The following is a 25,653-nucleotide window of genomic DNA, read 5'->3' as shown; positions in this document are numbered from 1 at the left end:
GAGATTTTTTTTCTAGAAAATATGATGAACTCATCCTCTCAGCCAGAGCACTCAACATTATCTCTGAGAGAATATAATTTCCTCAAACTTAATCATACAAAAGTAACAACATTTCTCCTGTTAAGTGTGGTCAGTCCACGGGTCATCATTACTTCTGGGATATTATCTCCTCCCCTACAGGAAGTGCAAGAGGATTCACCCAGCAGAGCTGCTACATAGCTCCTCCCCCCTACGTCACCTCCAGTCATTCTCTTGCACCCAACGAATAGATAGGATGTGTGAGAGGACTGTGGTGATTTAATTAGTTTATTACCTTCAATCAAAAGTTTGTTATTTTATAATAGCACCGGAGTGTGTTATTCATTCTCTGGTAGAATTTGAAGAAGAATCTACCTGAGTTTTTTCTATGATTTTAGCCGGAGTAGTTAAGATCATATTGCTGTTTCTCGGCCATCTGAGGAGAGGTAAACTTCAGATCAGGGGACAGCGGGCAGACTAATCTGCAAAGAGGTATGTAGCAGTTTGTTATTTTCTGACATGGAATTGATGAGAAAATCCTGCCATACCGTTATAATGTAAACTCAGCCTTAAATGCAGTAGATGTAGCTGGTATCAGGCTGTCATGTATGTATATTTTACACTTCAGTATTCTGGGGAATGGTACTTCACTGGATTTATACTGTATGCATAGACTTAACCTAATTTGCAGGGACTTGCAATAGGTTTTAAATAACAATTAATTTATTGAGGTTAAACGTTTTTTTGCTGGCATGTAAAAACGTTTATTTCTCCAACATAGGTGTGTCCGGTCCACGGCGTCATCCTTACTTGTGGGATATTCTCTTCCCCAACAGGAAATGGCAAAGAGCCCAGCAAAGCTGGTCACATGATCCCTCCTAGGCTCCGCCTACCCCAGTCATTCTCTTTGCCGTTGTACAGGCAACATCTCCACGGAGATGGCTTAGAGTTTTTTAGTGTTTAACTGTAGTTTTTATTATTCAATCAAGAGTTTGTTATTTTGAAATAGTGCTGGTATGTACTATTTACTCAGAAACAGAAAAGAGATGAAGATTTCTGTTTGTATGAGGAAAATGATTTTAGCAACCGTAACTAAAATCCATGGCTGTTCCACACAGGACTGTTGAGAGCAATTAACTTCAGTTGGGGGAACAGTGTGCAGTCTCTTGCTGCTTGAGGTATGACACATTCTAACAAGACGATGTAATGCTGGAAGCTGTCATTTTCCCTATGGGATCCGGTAAGCCATGTTTATTACGATGGTAAATAAGGGCTTCACAAGGGCTTATTAAGACTGTAGACTTTTCTGGGCTAAATCGATTCATTATTAACACATATTTAGCCTTGAGGAATCATTTTATCTGGGTATATTGATATTTTAATATCGGCAGGCACTGTATTAGACACCTTATTTCTTAGGGGCTTTCCCAAAGCATAAGCAGAGCCTCATTTTCGCGCCGGTGTGGCGCACTTGTTTTTGAGAAGCATGGCATGCAGTCGCATGTGAGAGGAGCTCTGATACTTAGAAAAGACTTTCTGAAGGCGTCATTTGGTATCGTATTCCCCTTTGGGTTTGGTTGGGTCTCAGCAAAGCAGATACCAGGGACTGTAAAGGGGTTAAAGTGTTAAAACGGCTCCGGTTCCGTTATTTTAAGGGTTAAAGCTTCCAAATTTGGTGTGCAAATTTTAAACCTGCCACTGCTACCAAGACAGCATGAAATATTGGCCCCCGATCCGGGACCGGATCTGGTGGGGGGCAGACTCTCTCTCTTCGCTCAGGCTTGGGCAAGAGATGTTCTGGATCCTTGGGCGCTAGAAATAGTCTCCCAGGGTTATCTTCTGGAATTCAAGGGACTTCCCCCAAGGGGGAGGTTCCACAGGTCTCAGTTGTCTTCAGACCACATAAAAAGACAGGCGTTCTTACATTGTGTAGAAGACCTGTTAAAAATGGGAGTGATTCATCCTGTTCCACTAAGAGAACAAGGGATAGGGTTCTACTCCAATCTGTTCATAGTTCCCAAAAAAGAGGGAACGTTCAGACCAATCTTAGATCTCAAGATCTTAAACAAGTTTCTCAAGGTTCCATCGTTCAAGATGGAAACCATTCGAACTATTCTTCCTTCCATCCAGGAAGGTCAATTCATGACCACGGTGGATTTAAAGGATGCGTATCTACATATTCCTATCCACAAGGAACATCATCGGTTCCTAAGGTTCGCATTCCTGGACAAACATTACCAGTTCGTGGCGCTTCCTTTCGGATTAGCCACTGCTCCAAGGATTTTCACAAAGGTACTAGGGTCCCTTCTAGCGGTGCTAAGACCAAGGGGCATTGCAGTAGTACCTTACCTGGACGACATTCTGATTCAAGCGTCGTCCCTTCCTCAAGCAAAGGCTCACACGGACATCGTCCTGGCCTTTCTCAGATCTCACGGCTGGAAAGTGAACGTGGAAAAGAGTTCTCTATCCCCGTCAACAAGGGTTCCCTTCTTGGGAACAATTATAGACTCCTTAGAAATGAGGATCTTTCTAACAGAGGCCAGAAAAACAAAACTTCTAGACTCTTGTCGGATACTTCATTCCGTTCCTCTTCCTTCCATAGCTCAGTGCATGGAAGTGATCGGGTTGATGGTAGCGGCAATGGACATAGTTCCTTTTGCGCGCATTCATCTAAGACCATTACAACTGTGCATGCTCAGTCAGTGGAATGGGGACTATACAGACTTGTCTCCGAAGATACAAGTAAATCAGAGGACCAGAGACTCACTCCGTTGGTGGCTGTCCCAGGACAATCTGTCACAAGGGATGACGTTCCGCAGACCAGAGTGGGTCATTGTCACGACCGACGCCAGTCTGATGGGCTGGGGCGCGGTCTGGGGATCCCTGAAAGCTCAGGGTCTTTGGTCTCGGGAAGAATCTCTTCTACCGATAAATATTCTGGAGCTGAGAGCGATATTCAATGCTCTCAAGGCTTGGCCTCAGCTAGCGAGGACCAAGTTCATACGGTTTCAATCAGACAACATGACGACTGTTGCGTACATCAACCATCAGGGGGGAACAAGGAGTTCCCTAGCGATGGAAGAAGTGACCAAAATCATTCTATGGGCGGAGTCTCACTCCTGCCACCTGTCTGCTATCCACATCCCAGGAGTGGAAAATTGGGAAGCGGATTTTCTGAGTCGTCAGACATTGCATCCGGGGGAGTGGGAACTCCATCCGGAAATCTTTGCCCAAGTCACCCAGCGGTGGGGCGTTCCAGACATGGATCTAATGGCCTCTCGTCAGAACTGCAAAGTTCCTCGCTACGGGTCCAGATCCAGGGATCCCAAGGCGGCTCTAGTGGATGCACTAGTAGCACCTTGGACCTTCAAACTAGCTTATGTGTTCCCGCCGTTTCCTCTCATCCCCAGGCTGGTAGCCAGGATCAATCAGGAGAGGGCGTCGGTGATCTTGATAGCTCCTGCGTGGCCACGCAGGACTTGGTATGCAGATCTGGTGAATATGTCATCGGCTCCACCCTGGAAGCTACCTTTGAGACGAGACCTTCTTGTTCAGGGTCCGTTCGAACATCCGAATCTGGTTTCACTCCAGCTGACTGCTTGGAGATTGAACGCTTGATTCTATCGAAGCGAGGATTCTCAGATTCTGTTATTGATACTCTTGTTCAGGCCAGAAAGCCTGTAACTAGAAAGATTTACCACAAGATTTGGAAAAAATATATCTGTTGGTGTGAATCTAAAGGATTCCCTTGGGACAAGGTTAAGATTCCTAAGATTTTATCCTTCCTTCAAGACGGATTAGAAAAAGGGTTATCTGCAAGTTCCCTGAAGGGACAGATTTCTGCCTTGTCTGTGTTACTTCACAAAAAGCTGGCAGCTGTGCCAGATGTTCAAGCTTTTGTTCAGGCTCTGGTTAGAATTAAGCCTGTTTACAAACCTTTGACTCCTCCTTGGAGTCTCAATTTAGTTCTTTCAGTTCTTCAGGGGGTTCCGTTTGAACCCTTACATTCCGTTGATATTAAGTTATTATCTTGGAAAGTTTTGTTTTTAGTTGCAATTTCTTCTGCTAGAAGAGTTTCAGAATTATCTGCTCTGCAGTGTTCTCCTCCTTATCTGGTGTTCCATGCAGATAAGGTGGTTTTACGTACTAAACCTGGTTTTCTTCCAAAAGTTGTTTCTAACAAAAACATTAACCAGGAGATTATCGTACCTTCTCTGTGTCCGAAACCAGTTTCAAAGAAGGAACGTTTGTTGCACAATTTGGATGTTGTTCGCGCTCTAAAATTCTATTTAGATGCTACAAAGGATTTTAGACAAACATCTTCCTTGTTTGTTGTTTACTCCGGTAAAAGGAGAGGTCAAAAAGCAACTTCTACCTCTCTCTCCTTTTGGATTAAAAGCATCATCAGATTGGCTTACGAGACTGCAGGACGGCAGCCTCCCGAAAGAATCACAGCTCATTCCACTAGGGCTGTGGCTTCCACATGGGCCTTCAAGAACGAGGCTTCTGTTGATCAGATATGTAGGGCAGCGACTTGGTCTTCACTGCACACTTTTACCAAATTTTACAAGTTTGATACTTTTGCTTCTTCTGAGGCTATTTTTGGGAGAAAGGTTTTGCAAGCCGTGGTGCCTTCTATTTAGGTGACCTGATTTGCTCCCTCCCTTCATCCGTGTCCTAAAGCTTTGGTATTGGTTCCCACAAGTAAGGATGACGCCGTGGACCGGACACACCTATGTTGGAGAAAACAGAATTTATGTTTACCTTATAATTTACTTTCTCCAACGGTGTGTCCGGTCCACGGCCCGCCCTGGTTTTTTTAATCAGGTCTGATATTTTCTTTTCTTTAACTACAGTCACCACGGTACCATATGATTTCTCCTATGCAAATATTCCTCCTTAACGTCGGTCGAATGACTGGGGTAGGCGGAGCCTAGGAGGGATCATGTGACCAGCTTTGCTGGGCTCTTTGCCATTTCCTGTTGGGGAAGAGAATATCCCACAAGTAAGGATGACGCCGTGGACCGGACACACCGTTGGAGAAAGTAATTTATCAGGTAAACATAAATTCTGTTTTCTCTGAGGTACTGGGTGAAAAAATGTTTTGGGCACTATTTTTTCCACTTGGCAATAGTTTTGTTTAAATTAAAGCAGTTCACTGATCTCTCTCACTGTTATGTGTGAGGGGGAGGGGCCATTTTTGGCGCTTTTACTACGCATCAAAAAACTCAGTCAGAGGTTCATTTTCTTCCTTCATGATCCGGTTCATCTCTATAGAACTCAGGGATCTCCAAAGCCTTTTTTGAGGGAGGTAATCATCACAGCAGAGCTGTGAAGAGTATAGTTGACTGTGATAAAAAACGTTTATTTGTGTATTTTTTCTGCTGCCAGGGTTAGTTATCCTTTGCTAATGGGAACAATCCTTTGCTAAAATTGTATATTTCTTACAAAGATTTGATGCTATAACTTAATTATTTTCAACTGTCATAATTTTTTCTGTGCTTCTTATAGGCACAGTTCATGTTCATATTATTGTAAATTACTTGAAAAAGCATTTCCAAGTTGCTAGTTAATTGCTAGTGTGTTAAACATGTCTGATTCAGAGGAAGATACATGTGCTATATGTGCTAATGCCAAAGTGGAGCCCAATAGAAGTTTATGTACTAACTGTATTGATGCTACTTTAAATAAAAGTCAATCTGTACAAATTGAACATATTTCACCAGACAACGAGGGGAGAGTTATGCCGACTAACTCGCCTCACGTGTCAGTACCTGCATCTCCCGCTCGGGAGGTGCGTGATATTGTAGCGCCGAGTACATCTGGGCGGCCATTTCAAATCACATTACAGGATATGGCTACTGTTATGACTGAAGTTTTGGCTAAATTACCAGAACTTAGAGGCAAGCGTGATCACTCTGGGGGTGAGAACAGAGTGCGCTGATAATATTAGGGCCATGTCAGACACTGCGTCACAGGCGGCAGAACATGAGGACGGAGAACTTCATTCTGTGGGTGACGGTTCTGATCCAAACAGACTGGATTCAGATATTTCAAATTTTAAATTTAAGCTGGAAAACCTCCGTGTATTACTAGGGGAGGTGTTAGCGGCTCTGAATGATTGTAACACAGTTGCAATACCAGAGAAAATGTGTAGGTTGGATAAATATTTTGCGGTACCGGCGAGTACTGATGTTTTTCCTATACCTAAGAGACTTACTGAAATTGTTACTAAGGAGTGGGATAGGCCCGGTGTGCCGTTCTCACCTCCTCCGATATTTAGAAAAATGTTTCCAATAGACGCCACCACACGGGACTTATGGCAAACGGTCCCTAAGGTGGAGGGAGCAGTTTCTACTTTAGCTAAGCGTACCACTATCCCGGTGGAGGATAGCTGTGCCTTTTCAGATCCAATGGATAAAAAATTAGAGGGTTACCTTAAGAAAATGTTTGTTCAACAAGGTTTTATATTGCAACCTCTTGCATGTATTGCGCCTGTCACGGCTGCAGCAGCATTTTGGTTTGAGTCTCTGGAAGAGACACTTGAATCATCTACACTAGATGAGATTACACTCAAACTTAGAACCCTTAAGTTAGCTAACTCATTTATTTCAGATGCCGTAGTACATTTAACTAAACTTACGGCTAAGAATTCCGGATTTGCCATTCAGGCACGCAGAGCGCTGTGGCTAAAATCCTGGTCAGCTGATGTTACTTCTAAATCTAAATTGCTTAATATACCTTTCAAAGGGCAGACCTTATTCGGGCCCGGTTTGAAGGAGATTATCGCTGACATTACAGGAGGTAAAGGCCATGCCCTGCCTCAGGACAAAGCCAAACCTAGGGTTAGACAGTCTAATTTTCGTTCCTTTCGTAATTTTAAAGCAGGAACAGCATCAACTTCCTCTGCACCAAAACAGGAAGGAGCTGTTGCTCGCTACAGACAAGGCTGGAAACTTAACCAGTCCTGGAACAAGGGCAAGCAGGCCAGGAAACCTGCTGCTGCCCCTAAGACCGGATCTAGTAGGGGGCAGACTTTCTCTCTTCGCCCAGGCTTGGGCAAGAGATGTTCAGGATCCCTGGGCGTTAGAGATCATATCTCAGGGATACCTTCTGGACTTCAAATCCTCTCCCCCAAGAGGGAGATTTCATCTGTCAAGGTTGTCAACAAACCAAATAAAGAAAGAAGCGTTCCTACGCTGCGTACAAGATCTTTTATTAATGGGAGTGATCCATCCAGTTCCACGGTCGGAACAAGGACAAGGGTTTTACTCAAATCTGTTTGTAGTTCCCAAAAAAGAGGGAACTTTCAGGCCAATCTTGGATTTAAAGATCCTAAACAAATTCCTAAGAGTTCCATCGTTCAAGATGGAAACGATTCGAACAATTTTGCCCATGATCCAAGAGGGTCAGTACATGACCACAGTGGATTTAAAGGATGCTTACCTTCACATACCGATTCACAGAAATCATTACCGGTATCTAAGGTTTGCCTTTCTAGACAGGCATTACCAGTTTGTAGCTCTTCCATTCGGATTGGCTACAGCTCCAAGAATCTTCACAAAGGTTCTGGGTACTCTTCTGGCGGTACTAAGACCACGAGGAATTTCGGTAGCTCCGTACCTAGACGACATTCTGATACAAGCTTTCAAACTGCCAAGTCTCATACAGAGTTAGTACTGGCATTTCTAAGGTCGCATGGATGGAAGGTGAACGAAAAGAAGAGTTCTCTCTTTCCACTCACAAGAGTTCCCTTCTTGGGGACTCTGATAGATTCTGTAGAAATGAAGATTTACCTGACAGAAGACAGGTTAACAAAGCTTCAAAATGCATGCCGGGTCCTTCATTCCATTCAACACCCGTCAGTAGCTCAATGCATGGAGGTGATCGGCTTAATGGTAGCGGCAATGGACATAGTACCTTTTGCACGCCTACATCTCAGACCGCTGCAATTGTGCATGCTAAGTCAGTGGAATGGGGATTACTCAGATTTGTCCCCCACTCTGAATCTGAATCAAGAGACCAGAAATTCTCTTCTATGGTGGCTTTATCGGCCACACCTGTCCAGGGGAATGCCATTCAGCAGGCCAGACTGGACAATTGTAACAACAGACGCCAGCCTTCTAGGTTGGGGTGCTGTCTGGAATTCTCTGAAGGCTCAGGGACTATGGAATCAGGAGGAGAGTCTCCTTCCAATAAACATTCTGGAATTGAGAGCAGTTCTCAATGCCCTTCTGGCTTGGCCCCAGTTAACACCTCGGGGGTTCATCAGGTTTCAGTCGGACAACATCACGACTGTAGCTTACATCAACCATCAGGGAGGGACAAGAAGCTCCCTAGCAATGATGGAAGTATCAAAGATAATTCGCTGGGCAGAGTCTCACTCTTGCCACCTGTCTGCAATCCACATCCCGGGAGTGGAGAACTGGGAGGCGGATTTCTTAAGTCGTCAGACTTTTCATCCGGGGGAGTGGGAACTTCATCCGGAGGTCTTTGCCCAGATACTTCGACGTTGGGGCAAACCAGAGATAGATCTCATGGCGTCTCGTCAGAACGCCAAGCTTCCTCGCTACGGGTCCAGATCCAGGGATCCGGGAGCGGTTCTGATAGATGCTTTGACAGCACCTTGGACCTTCGGGATGGCTTATGTGTTTCCACCCTTCCCGATGCTTCCTCGATTGATTGCCAGAATCAAACAGGAGAGAGCATCAGTGATTCTAATAGCACCTGCATGGCCACGCAGGACTTGGTATGCAGATCTAGTGGACATGTCATCCTGTCCGCCTTGGTCTCTACCTCTGAAACAGGACCTTCTGATCCAGGGTCCATTCAAACATCAAAATCTAACTTCTCTCTGAAGCTGACTGCTTGGAAATTGAACGCTTGATTTTATCAAAACGTGGTTTTTCTGAGCCAGTTATTGATACCTTAATACAGGCTAGGAAGCCTGTTACCAGAAGGATTTACCATAAAATATGGCGTAAATACTTATATTGGTGCGAATCCAAGAGTTACTCATGGAGTAAGGTTAGGATTCCAAGGATATTGTCTTTTCTACAAGAAGGTTTAGAAAAGGGGTTATCTGCTAGTTCTTTAAAGGGACAGATTTCAGCTCTGTCCATTCTTTTACACAAACGTCTGTCAGAAGTTCCGGACGTTCAAGCTTTTTGTCAGGCTTTAGCTAGGATCAAGCCTGTGTTTAAAACTGTTGCTCCGCCATGGAGTTTGAACTTAGTTCTTAATGTTTTACAGGGTGTTCCGTTTGAACCCCTTCATTCCATTGATATCAAGTTGTTATCTTGGAAAGTTCTGTTTTTAATGGCTATTTCCTCGGCTCGAAGAGTTTCTGAGTTATCTGCCTTACATTGTGATTCTCCTTATCTGATTTTTCATTCAGACAAGGTAGTTCTGCGTACTAAACCTGGGTTCCTACCTAAGGTGGTCACTAACAGGAATATCAATCAAGAGATTGTTGTTCCATCTTTGTGTCCTAATCCTTCCTCGAAGAAGGAACGTCTGCTACACAATCTAGATGTAGTCCGTGCCCTGAAATTTTATCTACAGGCAACTAAGGATATTCGTCAAACGTCTTCCCTGTTTGTCGTTTATTCTGGTCAGAGGAGAGGTCAAAAAGCTTCGGCTACCTCTCTCTCTTTTTGGCTTCGTAGCATAATACGATTAGCCTATGAGACTGCTGGACAGCAGCCTCCTGAAAGAATTACAGCTCATTCTACTAGAGCTGTGGCTTCCACTTGGGCCTTTAAGAATGAGGCTTCAGTTGAACAGATTTGCAAGGCTGCAACTTGGTCTTCTCTTCATACTTTTTCCAAATTTTACAAATTTGACACTTTTGCTTCTTCGGAGGCTGTTTTTGGGAGAAAGGTTCTTCAGGCAGTGGTTCCCTCCGTATAAAGAGCCTGCCTGTCCCTCCCGTCATCCGTGTACTTTTGCTTTGGTATTGGTATCCCAGAAGTAATGATGACCCGTGGACTGACCACACTTAACAGGAGAAAACAAAATTTATGCTTACCTGATAAATTCATTTCTCCTGTAGTGTGGTCAGTCCACGGCCTGCCCTGTTTTTTATGGCAGGCTAAAAAATTTTTTGGATTATACTCCAGTCACCACTACACCCTTCGGCTTCTCCTTTCTCGTTGGTCCTTTGGTCGAATGACTGGAGGTGACGTAGGGGGGAGGAGCTATGTAGCAGCTCTGCTGGGTGAATCCTCTTGCACTTCCTGTAGGGGAGGAGATAATATCCCAGAAGTAATGATGACCCGTGGACTGACCACACTACAGGAGAAATGAATTTATCAGGTAAGCATAAATTTTGTTTTTATCTATTGCCTAAGATTCATAAGACTAGAACTATCCCTCCAGGCCGACCTATCGTGTCTGAAATTGGCAATCTGTTGGAAAGAGCGAGTAAATATTTAGGTTGCAACATATTGTAGAGATTCTACCATCATACGTCAGGTACACCATGGAAGTCCTTAATAGGGTAGATGGTATTAGTCTGGACGCTGACACTGTCCTGGTTACCTGTGACGTAGATTCCCTCTATACCTCGATTCAACATGAAGTCAAATATTTAAAAAAAAATGCAGAATGACATGAGTGCAGAATGCAGCAGTTTTTTTTTTTATAGAATTTTTGGATTTTGTACTCAGACATAAAATTACTGTGTTTGACGATAAATGTTATCTTCAACTAAGTGGGACTGCTATGGGAACAGCCTGTGCACAACCTTTGCTAATATTTATCTAGGTTGGTGGGAACATGATGTGGTATTTAGTGACAATCATCTCTCCTTGTATACTGATCATGTATAAATATAATGACAGACTTGTACAGAAAAGAGACATCTACTAACTCTCTCCTTAGATATGCAAGTAATCATCATCACTCTACTAAAAGAGCAGTCAATTTTGGTGAATTTCTGAGAGTAAGGAGAAACTGCTCAGATATTAGTGACTTCAGAATTAGGGCCAAGGAATTGAAAAACAGCTTCAAGGAAAGGGGATACCCTAGAAAGCTGGTAAAGAAGGCTTTCTATAGAGTTTTAAGAACATGATTCACACCCAGGAAACATGGGTAAAGACTTTTTGACAATAGGACACGTTAGTACTTACAATTCAAGCTCATATGAAATTGAGAGAATTCTGAATAAACATATCAATATTCTAAAATGTGACACCACCTTTGCGGAGTATTTGGGGGAGAAGGATACAAACCAGCTGGTGCAGAGCGCCTACTCTGAGAACAATTGGTAAACAGCCATTTTGTAAAGAACCAAACGAAGCCAAAATGTGGTAATAAGGGAACATATATGTGTGGGTCCTGTTCCTTTTGTATATATATATATATATATATATATATATATATATATATATATATATATATATATACTTAATGTGAAAACTGTTGTTGTATATAATTAATGGGGTTAGAAAGATTAATAGTTTCTTTAACTGTCGGTCCAAAAATATCATATATTGCCTACAATGCAGCTGCAATCTAAAGTATGTAGGAGATATGAGATATTGTCAGCGACCTAGTAACCAATCAATATCCGCAAACCAATACACACCCCACATGACGGGATATGGGGGCGTTGTAGTAACAAACATATGGGAGCGGATGATTGGTCCCCTTTTAAATCCAATAGAAATCTCTCATTTCAGAGGTGTGTATTGTTATGACGAGTTGATTGGATACAGAGCAAATAAATATAGGACACTAACGGGGCTGCGTACTCCTTTGAAAAAGTTCAGGTGAAACGCGCCTCAGGCATTCGCCTGTCTTTGTCTCTTTGGATTGTTATATTAATTATGGTGCATGCTTTGAATATAGCTTAACCGTTCATATGAATATTATATGCAGTGGATAATGCCCTAATATTTTTAAAACAATTTAAGTTTTTCAGCGTAAGGATATAACGATAAGCCCACTCCTGATTACAACCGGTTGCGGTGACTCACGTAATCATAGACTGTAATTTTGCAGGAACAGTTTTGTGGTCGCTGAATAATTCACAATGGGCCTCTTTATCCTGTAATATGCTCCTACACTAGTCTTACACTAGTCGCTAGTAAGCATTTCATTTTTGAACTATAGATACAATTTGTATCTTCTTCCAGGTTAACAGAGAGTGATACATGGGAACTCTTTGTTTCCTTTTTTTAATTGTTTTTGCATCTTTTTGGTACTTTTTCACTTTTTAGATATTGGTTCAATAAAAGTCTATTAAGTGAGTGCCCATTGGAATTCTTTTTTTTCTCTATTCACATTGAAGATATGATATATGTCTGTATGCTTGTGTGTGTGTGTATATACAGGGAGTGCAGAATTATTAGGCAAGTTGTATTTTTGAGGATTAATTTTATTATTGAACAACAACCATGTTCTCAATGAACCCAAAAAACTCATTAATATCAAAGCTGAATATTTTTGTAAGTAGTTTTTAGTTTGTTTTTAGTTATAGCTATTTTAGGGGGATATCTGTGTGTGCAGGTGACTATTACTGTGCATAATTATTAGGCAACTTAACAAAAAACAAATATATACCCATTTCAATTATTTATTTTTACCAGTGAAACCAATATAACATCTCAACATTCACAAATATACATTTCTGACATTCAAAAACAAAACAAAAACAAATCAGTGACCAATATAGCCACCTTTCTTTGCAAGGACACTCAAAAGCCTGCCATCCATGGATTCTGTCAGTGTTTTGATCTGTTCACCATCAACATTGCGTGCAGCAGCAACCACAGCCTCCCAGACACTGTTCAGAGAGGTGTACTGTTTTCCCTCCTTGTAAATCTCACATTTGATGATGGACCACAGGTTCTCAATGGGGTTCAGATCAGGTGAACAAGGAGGCCATGTCATTAGATTTTCTTCTTTTATACCCTTTCTTGCCAGCCACGCTGTGAAGTACTTGGACGTGTGTGATGGAGCATTGTCCTGCATGAAAATCATGTTTTTCTTGAAGGATGCAGACTTCTTCCTGTACCACTACTTGAAGAAGGTGTCTTCCAGAAACTGGCAGTAGGACTGGGAGTTGAGCTTGACTCCATCCTCGTAAAGGCCCCACAAGCTCATCTTTGATGATACCAGCCCAAACCAGTACTCCACCTTGCTGGCGTCTGAGTCGGACTGGAGCTCTCTGCCCTTTACCAATCCAGCCACGGGCCCATCCATCTGGCCCATCAAGACTCACTCTCATTTCATCAGTCCATAAAACCTTAGAAAAATCAGTCTTGAGATATTTCTTGGCCCAGTCTTGACGTTTCAGCTTGTGTGTCTTGTTCAGTGGTGGTCGTCTTTCAGCCTTTCTTACCTTGGCCATGTCTCTGAGTATTGCACACCTTGTGCTTTTGGGCACTCCAGTGATGTTGCAGCTCTGAAATATGGCCAAACTGGTGGCAAGTGGCATCTTGGCAGCTGCACGCTTGACTTTTGTCAGTTCATGGGCAGTTATTTTGCGCCTTGGTTTTTCCACACGCTTCTTGCGACCCTGTTGACTATTTTGAATGAAACGCTTGATTGTTCGATGATCACGCTTCAGAAGCTTTGCAATTTTAAGAGTGCTGCATCCCTCTGCAAGATATCTCACTATTTTTGACTTTTCTGAGCCTGTCAAGTCCTTCTTTTGACCCATTTTGCCAAAGGAAAGGAAGTTGCCTAATAATTATGCACACCTGATATAGGGTGTTGATGTCATTAGACCACACCCCTTCTCATTACAGAGATGCACATCACCTAATATGCTTAATTGGTAGTAGGCTTTCGAGCCTATACAGCTTGGAGTAAGACAACATGCATAAAGAGGATGATGTGGTCAAAATACTCATTTGCCTAATAATTCTGCACACAGTGTGTGTATATATATATATATATATATATATATATATATATGTGTGTGTGTATATATATATATATATATATATATATATATATATATATACACACACACACACACACACGTATACATAAACTATTGTGTTTGTATATAAAATATCTTCTGTTTTTCAGGTGATTGATATGCTGGCTCTCCATCTGTCTCCTGAAAAACTCATCCCCCATCTGGTAATTTATTTTTCTTATTTTGCTTTGAATAATATACTTTCCTCTTTTTCACTTTCTTCCACATGTTATTTTTTCTCTCTTCTGCTAGTTTGTCCATTCTTTTTTTTATTATTTTACAGTTTCATATATTTATTGTATTTGTTATTCTCTGCTTTACCTATGTAATTCCTATCATCTATGTCCCTTTATTTTCAATTTCTATCCTATTCAAAGCACCTTCTGTCCTATTTTTTCTTTTTTCCTTCCTTTTAAGAGGTCTCACTATCCTTAATATGCTTGTTATTTTCTTCCCAAGTCTCCGCTTATGGAGCCTTGTCTCCTAAGTACAAACCCCTACCAGCGGAAAGCCGGTCTGTTGTGTCTAGCTGTTCTCAGTGAGGGTTGTGCAGACTACATTCGTAAAAAGTAAGTGTTTTTCAGTTTGATTCCAACTGTTTGATGGATTTCTTCAGTCTATGTGATACATACCTTCCCCCTTTTGGCTGTTAGTTTTGCATTTTTCTCTCCTGTGTCAAATTGATGTCTTTTTCTTGCTTCCCTATATACTTTACTCTGGCCAAAAGGGGAGAGCTTATTTTCAAAATGACAGATGCTTCAGCACACTCTGCTTTACACAGTTTAAAGGGCACATCCTCTTTCATTAAAGGGACATGAAACCCAAATTTCTTTCATGTAATTGGCAAGAGTCCATGAGCTAGTGACCTATGGGATATACAATTCTACCAGGAGGGGCAAAGTTTCCCAAACCTCAAAATGCCTATAAATACACCCCTCACCACACCCATAATTCAGTTTTACAAACTTTGCCTCCTATGGAGGTGGTGAAGTAAGTTTGTGCTTGATATTTATGATTTCTTCTAAGCATTCTGAAGCCCAATTCCTCTCAGAGTACAGTGTTTGTCAGAGGGATGTGAAGAGAGTATCGCCTAATTGATTTTATGGTTTTCCTTGCGGGACATCTTTTCAAGGGTTCGCTGTTATCGGTAGTTGGGATTCATCTCCTACCTCCCAGATTGACGATATACTTTTATATACCATTACCTCTGCTGATAGCTTTCAGTACTAGTTTGGCTATCTGCTATATGTGGATGGGTGTCTTTATGTAATATTACTTAGGACACTCTTAGCCATGGTTTGGTGCTTTATGTATTAATATAAAGTTTTAAATATATGTATTTTGCTTATATTTGCCATGAGTCAGGTCTATGTATATTTCCCTTTGCAGTCCAGCAGTTTAGTAATGGGAATCATGTTTTAGGAAGTTTGTCTTACCTAGGGTATAGTCTTTTTCTCTTGCAAGGTGTATCCAGTCCACGGATTCATCCTTTACTTGTGGGATATTCTCATTCCCTACAGGAAGTAGCAAAGAGAGCTCACAGCAAAGCTGTCCATATAGCTCCCCCTCTAGCTCCACCCCCCAGTCATTCTCTTTGCTGGCTCTAAGCACTAGGGTCTCTCTCGGGAGTGTAAAGTGAATGTGGTGTTAGAATTGTAGTTTTATTATCTTCATTCAAAAGTTTGTTATTTTAAATGGTACCAGTTTGTTCTATTTACTCTCTAGCAGGAAAAGTGATGAAGATTTCTGCTGAGAGGAAAATGATTTTAGCATGTTGTAACTAAAGTCCACTGCTGTTCCCACACAGGACTGAGGAGTACCAGAAAACTTCAGTTGGGGGGAACAGTTTGCAGGGTGATCTGCAATAAGGTATGTTCAGTCATTTATTTCTAGACAAGACTGAGATAATGCTAGAAGAGACTGACAATATCCCCATGAGGGGAGGGTAAGCTATGTTCACAGACTTAGTAAGGAATTGAATGCTTACATAATAGGGCTAATATACTGGTTGACACTTATTCAGGGCAATCGATTGTTTGGCTAAGGAAAATCGTTTTGCAAGACACTTTGCAAGCCCTTTTCGTTTTTTTTCTGGGGTTATTACCACATGGCTGTTTTTTATAGTCACTTAGGAGTGATTTACTAGGCCTCACAGCTCCGGAGTAGAGTGGGAGGGGCCTAATTTTGCGCCTCAGATGCGCACTTAGAATTGCAGATAAGTTCATGCTGTTTCACATGGAGGGTCCTGCTGATGTTTGAGGGCCTAAAAGAAGCTATATTCCCCCAAATCTGATCCCTAAGGGCAGGGAGGGCCACAGCAAGGCTGTGGCAAGGTGCTGTAGTGATTTAACCAGGTGTTGGCTTTATGCTGCTCCGGTTTGGGCATTAAGGGGTTAATCGTTTTGAAACTTGGGGTGCAATCTTATTAAGGCTTTAGCTACATACTGTGAAAATTTCAGAAAGATTGCTGCATTTTTCACTGTTTTGTAAAATTGTGTGCTCTTTTTATCTCTTAAAGGCACAGTAACGTTTTTTTCAAATTGTGTTTATTTGATTAAAGTGATTTCCAAGCCTGTTTGTGTACTCTACTAGTCTGTTAAACATGTCTGACACTAAGGAAAATCCTTGTTCAATGTGTTTAGAAGTCATGGTGGAACCCCCTCTCAGAATGTGTCCCACTTGTACTGATATGTCTATACACTTTAAAGATCATATTGTTGCACTTAAGAATGTGGCCCAAGATGATTCTCAGACTGAAGGTAACGAGGGTAGCCCGTCTGCCTCTCCCCAAGTGTCACAACCAGTTACGCCCGCGCAAGCGACGCCTAGTACCTCTAGTGCGTCTAACCCTTTTACATTACAAGACTTAGCGGCAGTCATGGATAATTCTCTTACAGCCTTCTTATCTAAACTGCCCGTGTTACCTGCAAATCGTGATAGCTCAGTTTTAAGAACAGATTATGAGCATTCTGACGCTTTGGTAGCCGTATCCGATATACCCTCAGAACGCTCTGAAGTGGGAGCGAGGGATTTGATGTCTGAGGGAGAAGTCTCTGATTCAGGAAGGGTTCCTCCCCAGACAGATTCAGATACATTGGCTTTTAAATTTAAACTAGAACACCTCCGTGTTTTACTTAGGGAGGTATTAGCTACTCTGGATGACTGTGACCCTTTTGATGATCCCAGAGAAATTGTGTAAAATGGACAAGTACCTAGAGGTCCCTGTTTACACGGATGCGTTTCCGGTCCCTAAGAGGATTGCGGATATCGTTACTAGGGAGTGCGATAGGCCAGGTGTCCCTTTTGTCCCCCTTCCTGTTTTTAAGAAAATGTTCCCCATATCTGACCCCATGCGGGACTCGTGGCAGACGGTCCCTAAGGTGGAGGGGGCTGTTTCTACACTAGCTAAACGCACAACCATACCAATTGAAGACAGTTGTGCTTTTAAAGACCCTATGGATAAGAAGTTAGAGGGTTTACTTAAGAAAATTTTTGTTCAACAAGGTTTTCTTCTCCAACCTATTGCCTGCATTATTCCTGTAACTACTGCAGCTGCTTTCTGGTTTGAGGCGCTGGAAGACTCGCTCCAGACGGAGACCTCATATGAGGAAATTATGGATAGAATTAAGGCTCTAAAGCTAGCTAATTCTTTTATCACTGACTCCGCTTTCCAAATAGCTATGTTAGCGGCGAAAAATTCAGGTTTCGCCATTTTGGCGCGCAGGGCGCTATGGCTAAAGTACTGGTCGGCCGATGAGTTGTCTAAATCCAAGCTTTTGAACATTCCTTTCAAAGGGAAGACCCTATTCGGGCCTGAATTGAAAGAGATTATTTCAGATATCACCGGGGGAAAAGGCCATGCTCTCCCTCAGGACAAAGCCTTTAAAACAAAGAACAAAGCTAATTTTCGTTCCTTTCGCAATTTCAGGAACGGCCCCGCTTCATCCTCTCCGGCTGCAAAGCAAGAGGGTAACGCTTCACAGCCCAAGGCAAACTGGAAACCTTACCAGGGCTGGAATAAGGGTAAACAGGCCAAAAAGCCTGCAGCTGCCACCAAGACAGCATGAAGGGGTAGCCCCCGATCCGGGCCCGGATCTAGTAGGGGGCAGACTCTCTCTCTTTGCTCAGGCCTGGGCAAGAGATGTACACGATCCTTGGGCATTAGAGATTGTAGCCCATTGATACCTTCTTGAATTCAAGGACTCTCCTCCAAGGGGAAGGTTCCACATTTCTCGTCTGTCTACAGATCAGACAAAGAAAGAGGCGTTTTTACGCTGTGTAGAAGATCTACATACAATGGGAGTGATCCACCCAGTTCCAATTGCAGAACAAGGACTGGGGTTTTACTCAAACCTATTTGTGGTTCCCAAAAAAGAAGGAACTTTCAGACCAATCCTGGATCTCAAAATTCTAAACAAATTCCTCAGAGTCCCATCATTCAAGATGGAGACCATTCGGACAATCTTACCAATGATCCAGGAGGGTCAATATATGACTACCGTGGATCTAAAGGATGCATATCTGCACATTCCTATCCACAAAGATCATCACCAGTTTCTCAGGTTCACCTTTCTGGACAAGCATTTTCAGTTTGTGGCTCTTCCTTTCGGTTTGGCCACTGCTCCCAGAATTTTCACAAAGGTGCTAGGGTCCCTCCTGGCGGTTCTAAGACCGCGGGGCATAGCAGTGGCGCCTTACCTAGACGACATCTTAATTCAGGCGTCAACTTTCCAAAGAACCAAGTCTCACACGGAGATTGTATTGGCCTTTCTGAGGTCTCACGGGTGGAAGGTGAACATCAAAAAGAGTTCTCTCTCCCCCCTCACAAGAGTTCCATTCCTAGGAACCATGATAGACTCGGTAGAAATGAAAATATTTCTGACGGAGGTCAGAAAGCTAAAACTCTTAACTACTTGCCGAGCTCTTTATTCCATTCCTCGGCCATCTGTGGCTCAGTGCATGGAGACAATCGTACTAATGGTTGCGGCAATGGACATAGTCCCTTTTGCTCGGATACACCTCAGACCACTGCAACTATGCATGCTCAAACAGTGGAATGGGGATTATTCAGATTTGTCTCCTCAAATTCAGTTGGACCAGGAGACCAGAGATTCTCTTCTCTGGTGGTTGTCTCAGGATCACCTGTCTCAAGGAATATGTTTCCGCAGGCCAGAGTGGATCATTGTAACGACCGACGCCAGTCTGTTAGGCTGGGGTGCGGTCTGGGACTCCCTGAAAGCTCAGGGCTTATGGTCTCGGGAAGAAACTCTTCTCCCGATAAACATTCTGGTACTGAGTGCGATATTCACCGCTCTTCAGGCATGGCCTCAACTAGCGGCGGCCAAATTCATCAGATTTCAGTCGGACAACATCACGACTGTAGCTTACGTCAATCATCAGGGGGGAACAAAGAGTTCCCTAGCGATGACGGAAGTAACCAAAATAATCAGGTGGGCGGAGGATCACTCCTGCCATCTCTCAGCAATTCACATCCCAGGAGTAGACAACTGGGAGGCGGATTTTCTAAGACTTTTCACCCGGGGGAGTGGGAACTCCACCCGGAGGTATTTGCCCAGCTGACTCAGCTATGGGGCACCCCAGAGTTGGATCTGATGGCGTCCCGTCAGAACACCAAACTTCCTCTCTACGGGTCCAGGTCCCGGGATCCCAAGGCGGTATTGATAGATGCTCTAGCAGCGCCTTGGTCCTTCAATCTGGCTTATGTTTTTCCACCGTTTCCTCTCCTCCCACGTCTGGTTGCCAGAATCAAGCAGGAGAAGGCTTCGGTGATTCTGATAGCGCCTGCGTGGCCACACAGGACTTGGTATGCAGACCTAGTGGACATGTCATCTGTCCCAACATGGACACTGCCAATGAGGCAGGATCTTCTAATACAGGGTCCGTTCAAGCATCCAAATTTAGTTTCTCTACGTCTGACTGCTTGGAGATTGAATGCTTAATTCTATCAAAGGGTGGGTTCTCTGAGTCAGTTATAGATACTCTGATTCAGGCTAGAAAGCCTGTCACCAGGAAAATCTACCATAAGATATGGCGGAAATATCTTTGTTGGTGTGAATCCAAGGGTTACTCATGGAGTAAGATTAGGATTCCCAGGATATTGTCTTTTCTCCAAGAAGGACTGGAGAAAGGATTGTCAGCTAGTTCCTTAAAAGGACAAATATCTGCTTTGTCTATCCTATTACACAAGCGTCTGGCAGAGGTACCAGACGTTCAAGCGTTTGCTCAGGCTTTAGTCAGTATCAAGCCTGTCTATTAACCTGTGGCTCTGCCATGGAGTTTGAATCTAGTTCTTTCAGTTCTTCAAGGGGTTCCGTTTGAACCTTTACATTCCATAGACATTAAGTTGTTATCTTGGAAAGTTTTGTTTTTGATAGCTATCTCTTCTGCTCGAAGAGTTTCAGAATTATCTGCCTTACAGTGTGATTCACCTTACCTGGTGTTCCACGCAGATAAGGTAGTTTTGCATACCAAGCCTGGTTTTCTTCCTAAAGTTGTTTCTAACAAGAATATTAACTAGGAAATAGTTGTTCCTTCTCTGTGTCCTAATCCATCTTCGAAGAAGGAACGTCTATTACACAATCTTGATGTAGTTCGTGCTTTAAAGTTCTATTTACAAGCAACTAAGGATTTCAGACAAACATCTTCCTTGTTTGTTATCTATTCTGGTAATAAGAGAGGTCAGAAAGCGACTGCTACCTCTCTTTCCTTTTGGCTGAAAAGCATCATCCGTTTGGCCTATGAGACTGCTGGCCAGCAGCCTCCTGAAAGAATTACTGCTCATTCTACCAGAGCAGTGGCTTCCACATGGGCTTTCAAAAATGAGGCTTCTGTTGAACAGATTTTTAAGGCAGCGACTTGGTCTTCACTGCATAATTTTGCCAAATTTTACAAATTCGATACTTTTGCTTCTTCGGAGGCTATTTTTGGGAGAAAGGTTTTGCAAGCAGTGGTGCCTTCCGTTTAAGGTACCTGTCTTGTTCCCTCCCTTCATCCGTGTCCTAAAGCTTTGGTATTGATATCCCACAAGTAAAGGATGAATCCGTGGACTGGATACACCTTGCAAGAGAAAACAGAATTTATGCTTACCTGATAAATTACTTTCTCTTGCGGTGTATCCAGTCCACGGCCTGCCCTGGCATTTAAGTCAGGTAAAAAATTTTTTGTTTAAACTACAGTCACCACTGCACCCTATGGTTTCCTCTTTTTCTTCCTAACCTTTGGTCAAATGACTGGGGGGTGGAGCTAGAGGGGGAGCTATATGGTCAGCTTTGCTGTGTGCTCTCTTTGCTACTTCCTGTAGGGAATGAGAATATCCCACAAGTAAAGGATGAATCCGTGGACTGGATACACCGCAAGAGAAAGTAATTTATCAGGTAAGCATAAATTCAGTTTTTTCAATTTGACTTATTTTTTTCTTGGAAACTTGCGGGCAATTAAGCTCGCGAGGGCGCAAAATACTGTTATTTATTGCGTCATTCTTGTTGTGAGAAATTTTTTGGCTGCGAATGTGCGTCTGTCATGACGCAAGTTCGTCATTTCCTGCGTTTTATTTGACGCTAGGTTATTGGCATGAAATTGTGTTATGACGCGAATCGCGTCATTTTCGGATGTTTGTTGGCGCCAAAAAAAAATCTCAACTTCTTTTTGCGTTGTGCGTCATACTTGGCGCCAAAAAAAATTAGTTTTATTTTACCTCGCTTCCTATATGCTCTTTGCATTCTTTATGCTCAGAGGGCTATGCTATTTGCTTTTTTGCCAATTTTAGCTTTTGCATTTTTCCCCATTCCTGAAACTGCTATATGTGGAAATAAGATATTTCTGTTTTATGTTATTTTTTCTTTTTTTACCTTTTACAAGATGTCTCAATCTGATTCTGTCTCAGAAGCTGCTGTAGGAACCATGCTGCCTGAACACAGTTCTATCAAAGCTAAGTGTATCTGTTGTAAACTAGTGGAGATTATATCTCCAGCTGTAGTATTTAACAGTTGTCATGATAAGCTTTCGCATGCAGAAAAGGTTTCTATTAGTGCTAGTACAGTATCTGTTGTTCCTTTAACATCTAAAGTACATGATATCCCTGTTGATATGAAAAATTATATTGCTGAAGCGATACAGAACGCTATGGCTGCTATACCGCCTTCAAATAAACGTAAAAGGTCTTTTAAAACTTCTCATAATACTGATGAAATTTGTGATGACCGGCAACATACTGATATATCCTCCTCTGATGAGGATCTCTCTGACTCAGAAGATCCTACTTCAGACATTGACACTGATAAATCATCTTATCTTTTTAAGATTGAGTATATTCGTTCTTTGTTAAAAGAAGTGTTAATAACAGTGGATATTGAGGAGTCTAGTCCTCTTGATAATAAATCCAGTAAACGTTTAAATTCTGTCTATAAACCTCCTGTGTCTACTCCTGAGGTTTTTCCTGTTCCTGATGCTATTTCTGATGTGATTGCTAAGGAATGGTCTAAGCCTGGTACTTCTTTAGTTCCTTCTTCAAGGTTTAAAAAGTTGTATCCTTTGCCAGTGGCTAAATTAGAGTTTTGGGAAAAAGTCCCTAAGGTTGATGGGGCTATGTCTAGTCTTGCTAAACGTACTACTATTCCTATGGAAGATAGTACCTCTTTTAAGGATCCTTTAGATAGGAAGATTGAATCTTACCTAAGGAAAGCTTATTTGCATTCTGGCTATATGCTCAGACCTGCCATTTCTATGGCTGATGTTGTAGCTGCATCAACTTTTTGGTTGGATAGCTTAGCACAATGGGAAAAAGACTGATTTGCATAGCATTGTTCGTTTGCTTCAACATGCTAATCATTTTATCTGTGATGCTATTTTTGATATCATCAAGATTAATGTTAAATCTATGTATTTGGCAATTTTAGCTAGATGAGCTTTATGGCCCAAATCATGGAATGCTGACATGGCTTCTAATCGTTTTCGTTCCTTTAGTCAGAATAGAGAACAGAAAACCACTCCTTGCCCTAAAGTCTCTGGCTCCAATTGGAAGCCATCATCGAGTTGGAATAAATTCAAGCCTTACAAGAAACCAAAGCCAGCCCCCAAGACTGCATGAAGGTGTGGCCCTCGATCCAGTTCTGCTGGTGGGGGCAGATTGAAATTATTTCAAGACGTTTGGGCAGGTTCCATTCAGAATCATTGGATTCAGAATATTGTCTCTCAGGGGTATCGAATAGGTTTCAGAATAAGACCTCCTGTGAGAAGATTTTTTTCTTTCTCACGTTCCAACAAATCCTGTGAAAGCTCAGGCTTTTCTGAAGTGTGTTTCAGATCTGGAGCTTTCAGGAGTGATTGTACCATTTCCAATTCTGGAACAGGGTCTGGGTTTTTATTCAAATCTATTCATTGTCCCTAAGAAGGAAAATTCTTTCAGACCAGTTCTGGATCTGAAGTTTTTGAATAATTTTGTAAGAGTCCCAACTTTCAAGATGGTGACTATAAGGACTATTTTGCCTTTTGTTCAGCAAGGTCATTACATGTCATCAATACACTTACAGGATGCATATCTAAATATTCCGATTCATCCAGACCACTATCGGTTTCTGAGATTCTCTTTTCTAGACAAGCATTACCAGTTTGTTGCTCTTCCATTTGGCCTAGCAACAGCTCCAAGAATCTTTTTGAAGGTTCTCGGTGCCCTTCTATCTGTAATCAGAGAGCAGGGTATTGTGGTGTTTCCTTATTTGGACGATATCTTGGTACTGGCCCAGTCTTTTCATTTAGCAGGATCTCACACGAATCAACTTGTGTTCTTTCTTCAAAGACATGGTTGAAGGATCAATTTACCAAAGAGTTCCTTGATTCCTCAGACAAGGGACACCTTTTTATGCTTCCAGATAGAATCAGTGTCCATAACTCTGTTTTTAACAGACAAGAGACAAATGAAATTGGTTTCTACCCGTTGAAACCTTCAGTCTCGATCATTCCCTTCAGTGGCTATGTGCATTTAAGTTTTAGGTCTCATGACTGCAGCATCGGACGCGATCTCCTTTGCTCGTTTTCACATGAGACCTCTGCAGCTTTGCATGCTGAATCAATGGTGCAGGGATTATACTCAGATATCACAGTTTATATACTTAAATCCCAACATTCAACTCTCTCTGTCCTGGTGTTTAGTTCATCATCAGATTATTCAAGGGGCCTCTTTTGTTCGTTCAGCCTGGACTGTGATTTCAACAGATGCAAGTCTCACAGGTTGGGGAGCTGTCTGGGGGTCTCTGACAGCACAAGGAGTTTGGAATCCTCAAGAGGCGAGGTTACCAATCAATATTTTAGAACTCTGTGCTATTTTCAGGGCTCTTCAGGCTTGGCCGCTATTAAAGAGAGAATTATTCATTCGTTCTCAGACAGACAATATCACAACTGTGGCATATGTCAATCATCAAGGGGGGACTCGCAGTCCTTTAGCGATGAAAGAAGTATCTCGGATAATTTCTTGGGCGGAATCCAACTCCTGTCTAATTTCTGTGATACATATCCCAGGTGTAGACAATTGGGCAGCGGATTATCTCAGTCCTCAGTCTTTTTACATCCAGGGGAGCGGTCTCTCCATCCAGATGTATTTTGTCAGATTGTTCAGATGTGGGGTCTCCCCGAAATAGATCTGATGGCTTCCCATCTAAACAAGAAGCTTCCCAGGTACCTTTCCAGGTCCAGGGATCCTCAGGTGGAGATGGTGGATGCGTTAGCAGTACCTTGGTTTTACCAACATGCTTACATTTTTCCGCCTCTAGTTCTTCTTCCAAGGGTGATCTCCAAGATCATATTGGAACAATCACATGTGTTTTGGATAGCACCAGCATGGCCTCACAGGTTTTGGTATGCGGATCTTGTCCGGATGTCCAGTTGCCATCCTTGGCCACTTCCTTTAAGGCCGGACCTTCTGTCTCAAGGGCAGTTTTTCCATCAGGATCTCAAATCGCTAAATTTGAAGGTATGGAAATTGAACGCTTAGTACATAGTCATAGAGGTTTCTCTGACTCAGTGATTAATACTATGCTACAGGCTCGTAAGTCTGTTTCATGGAAGATTTCATGGAAGATTTATTATCGTTTTTGGAAAACCTATATTTCATGGTGTTTTTCTCATAAATTTTCTTGGCATTCTTTTAGGATTCCTAGAATTTTACAGTTTCTTCAGGATGGTTTTGATAAAGGTTTGTCTGCAAGTACCTTGAAGGGACAAATCTCTGCTCTTTCTGTTTTATTTCATAGAAAGATCGCTAAACTTCCTGATATTCACTGTTTTGTTCAGGCTTTGGTTCATATCAAGCCTGTTGTTAAATCAATCTCTCCTCCTTGGTGTCTTAATTTGGTTTTGAAGGCTTTGCAGGCTCCTCCTCATGAGCCTATGCATTCTTTTTAGTATTAAACTACTTTCTTGGAAAGTGTTGTTTCTTTTGGCTATCTCTTCAGCTTGAAGAGTTTCTGAATTGTCTGCTCTCTCTTGTGAGTCTCCTTTTCTGATTTTCCATCAGGATAAGGCTGTTTTGCGGACTTTGTTTAAATTTCTTCCTAAGGTTGTGAATTCTAACAACATTTGTAGGGAAATTGTTATTCCTTCCTTGTGTCCTAATCCCAAGAATACTATTAAATGATCTTTGCATTCTTTGGACATAGTAAGAGCTTTGAAATATTATGTCGAAGCTACTA

The 25,653-nt window shown here is 42.3% G+C and overlaps 1 protein-coding gene across 2 annotated transcripts in view; it reads left to right on the top strand.

The window, feature by feature from the left end:
- IPO4 (importin 4) overlaps positions 1–25,653 on the top strand; it is a 722,238-nt gene that overhangs the window by 129,070 nt on the left and 567,515 nt on the right. For both annotated transcript variants that reach the window (XM_053702364.1, XM_053702363.1), the window contains exons 11-12: positions 14,062–14,115; positions 14,411–14,520. In XM_053702364.1, coding sequence (XP_053558339.1) covers positions 14,062–14,115; positions 14,411–14,520 — 164 coding nt within the window. The remainder of the gene's footprint in view (positions 1–14,061; positions 14,116–14,410; positions 14,521–25,653) is intronic.

Source organism: Bombina bombina, chromosome 2, assembly GCF_027579735.1.
Source record: "Bombina bombina isolate aBomBom1 chromosome 2, aBomBom1.pri, whole genome shotgun sequence".
NCBI classification, from domain to species: Eukaryota; Metazoa; Chordata; class Amphibia; order Anura; family Bombinatoridae; genus Bombina; species Bombina bombina.
This window is presented reverse-complemented; position numbering and strand designations above follow the sequence as displayed.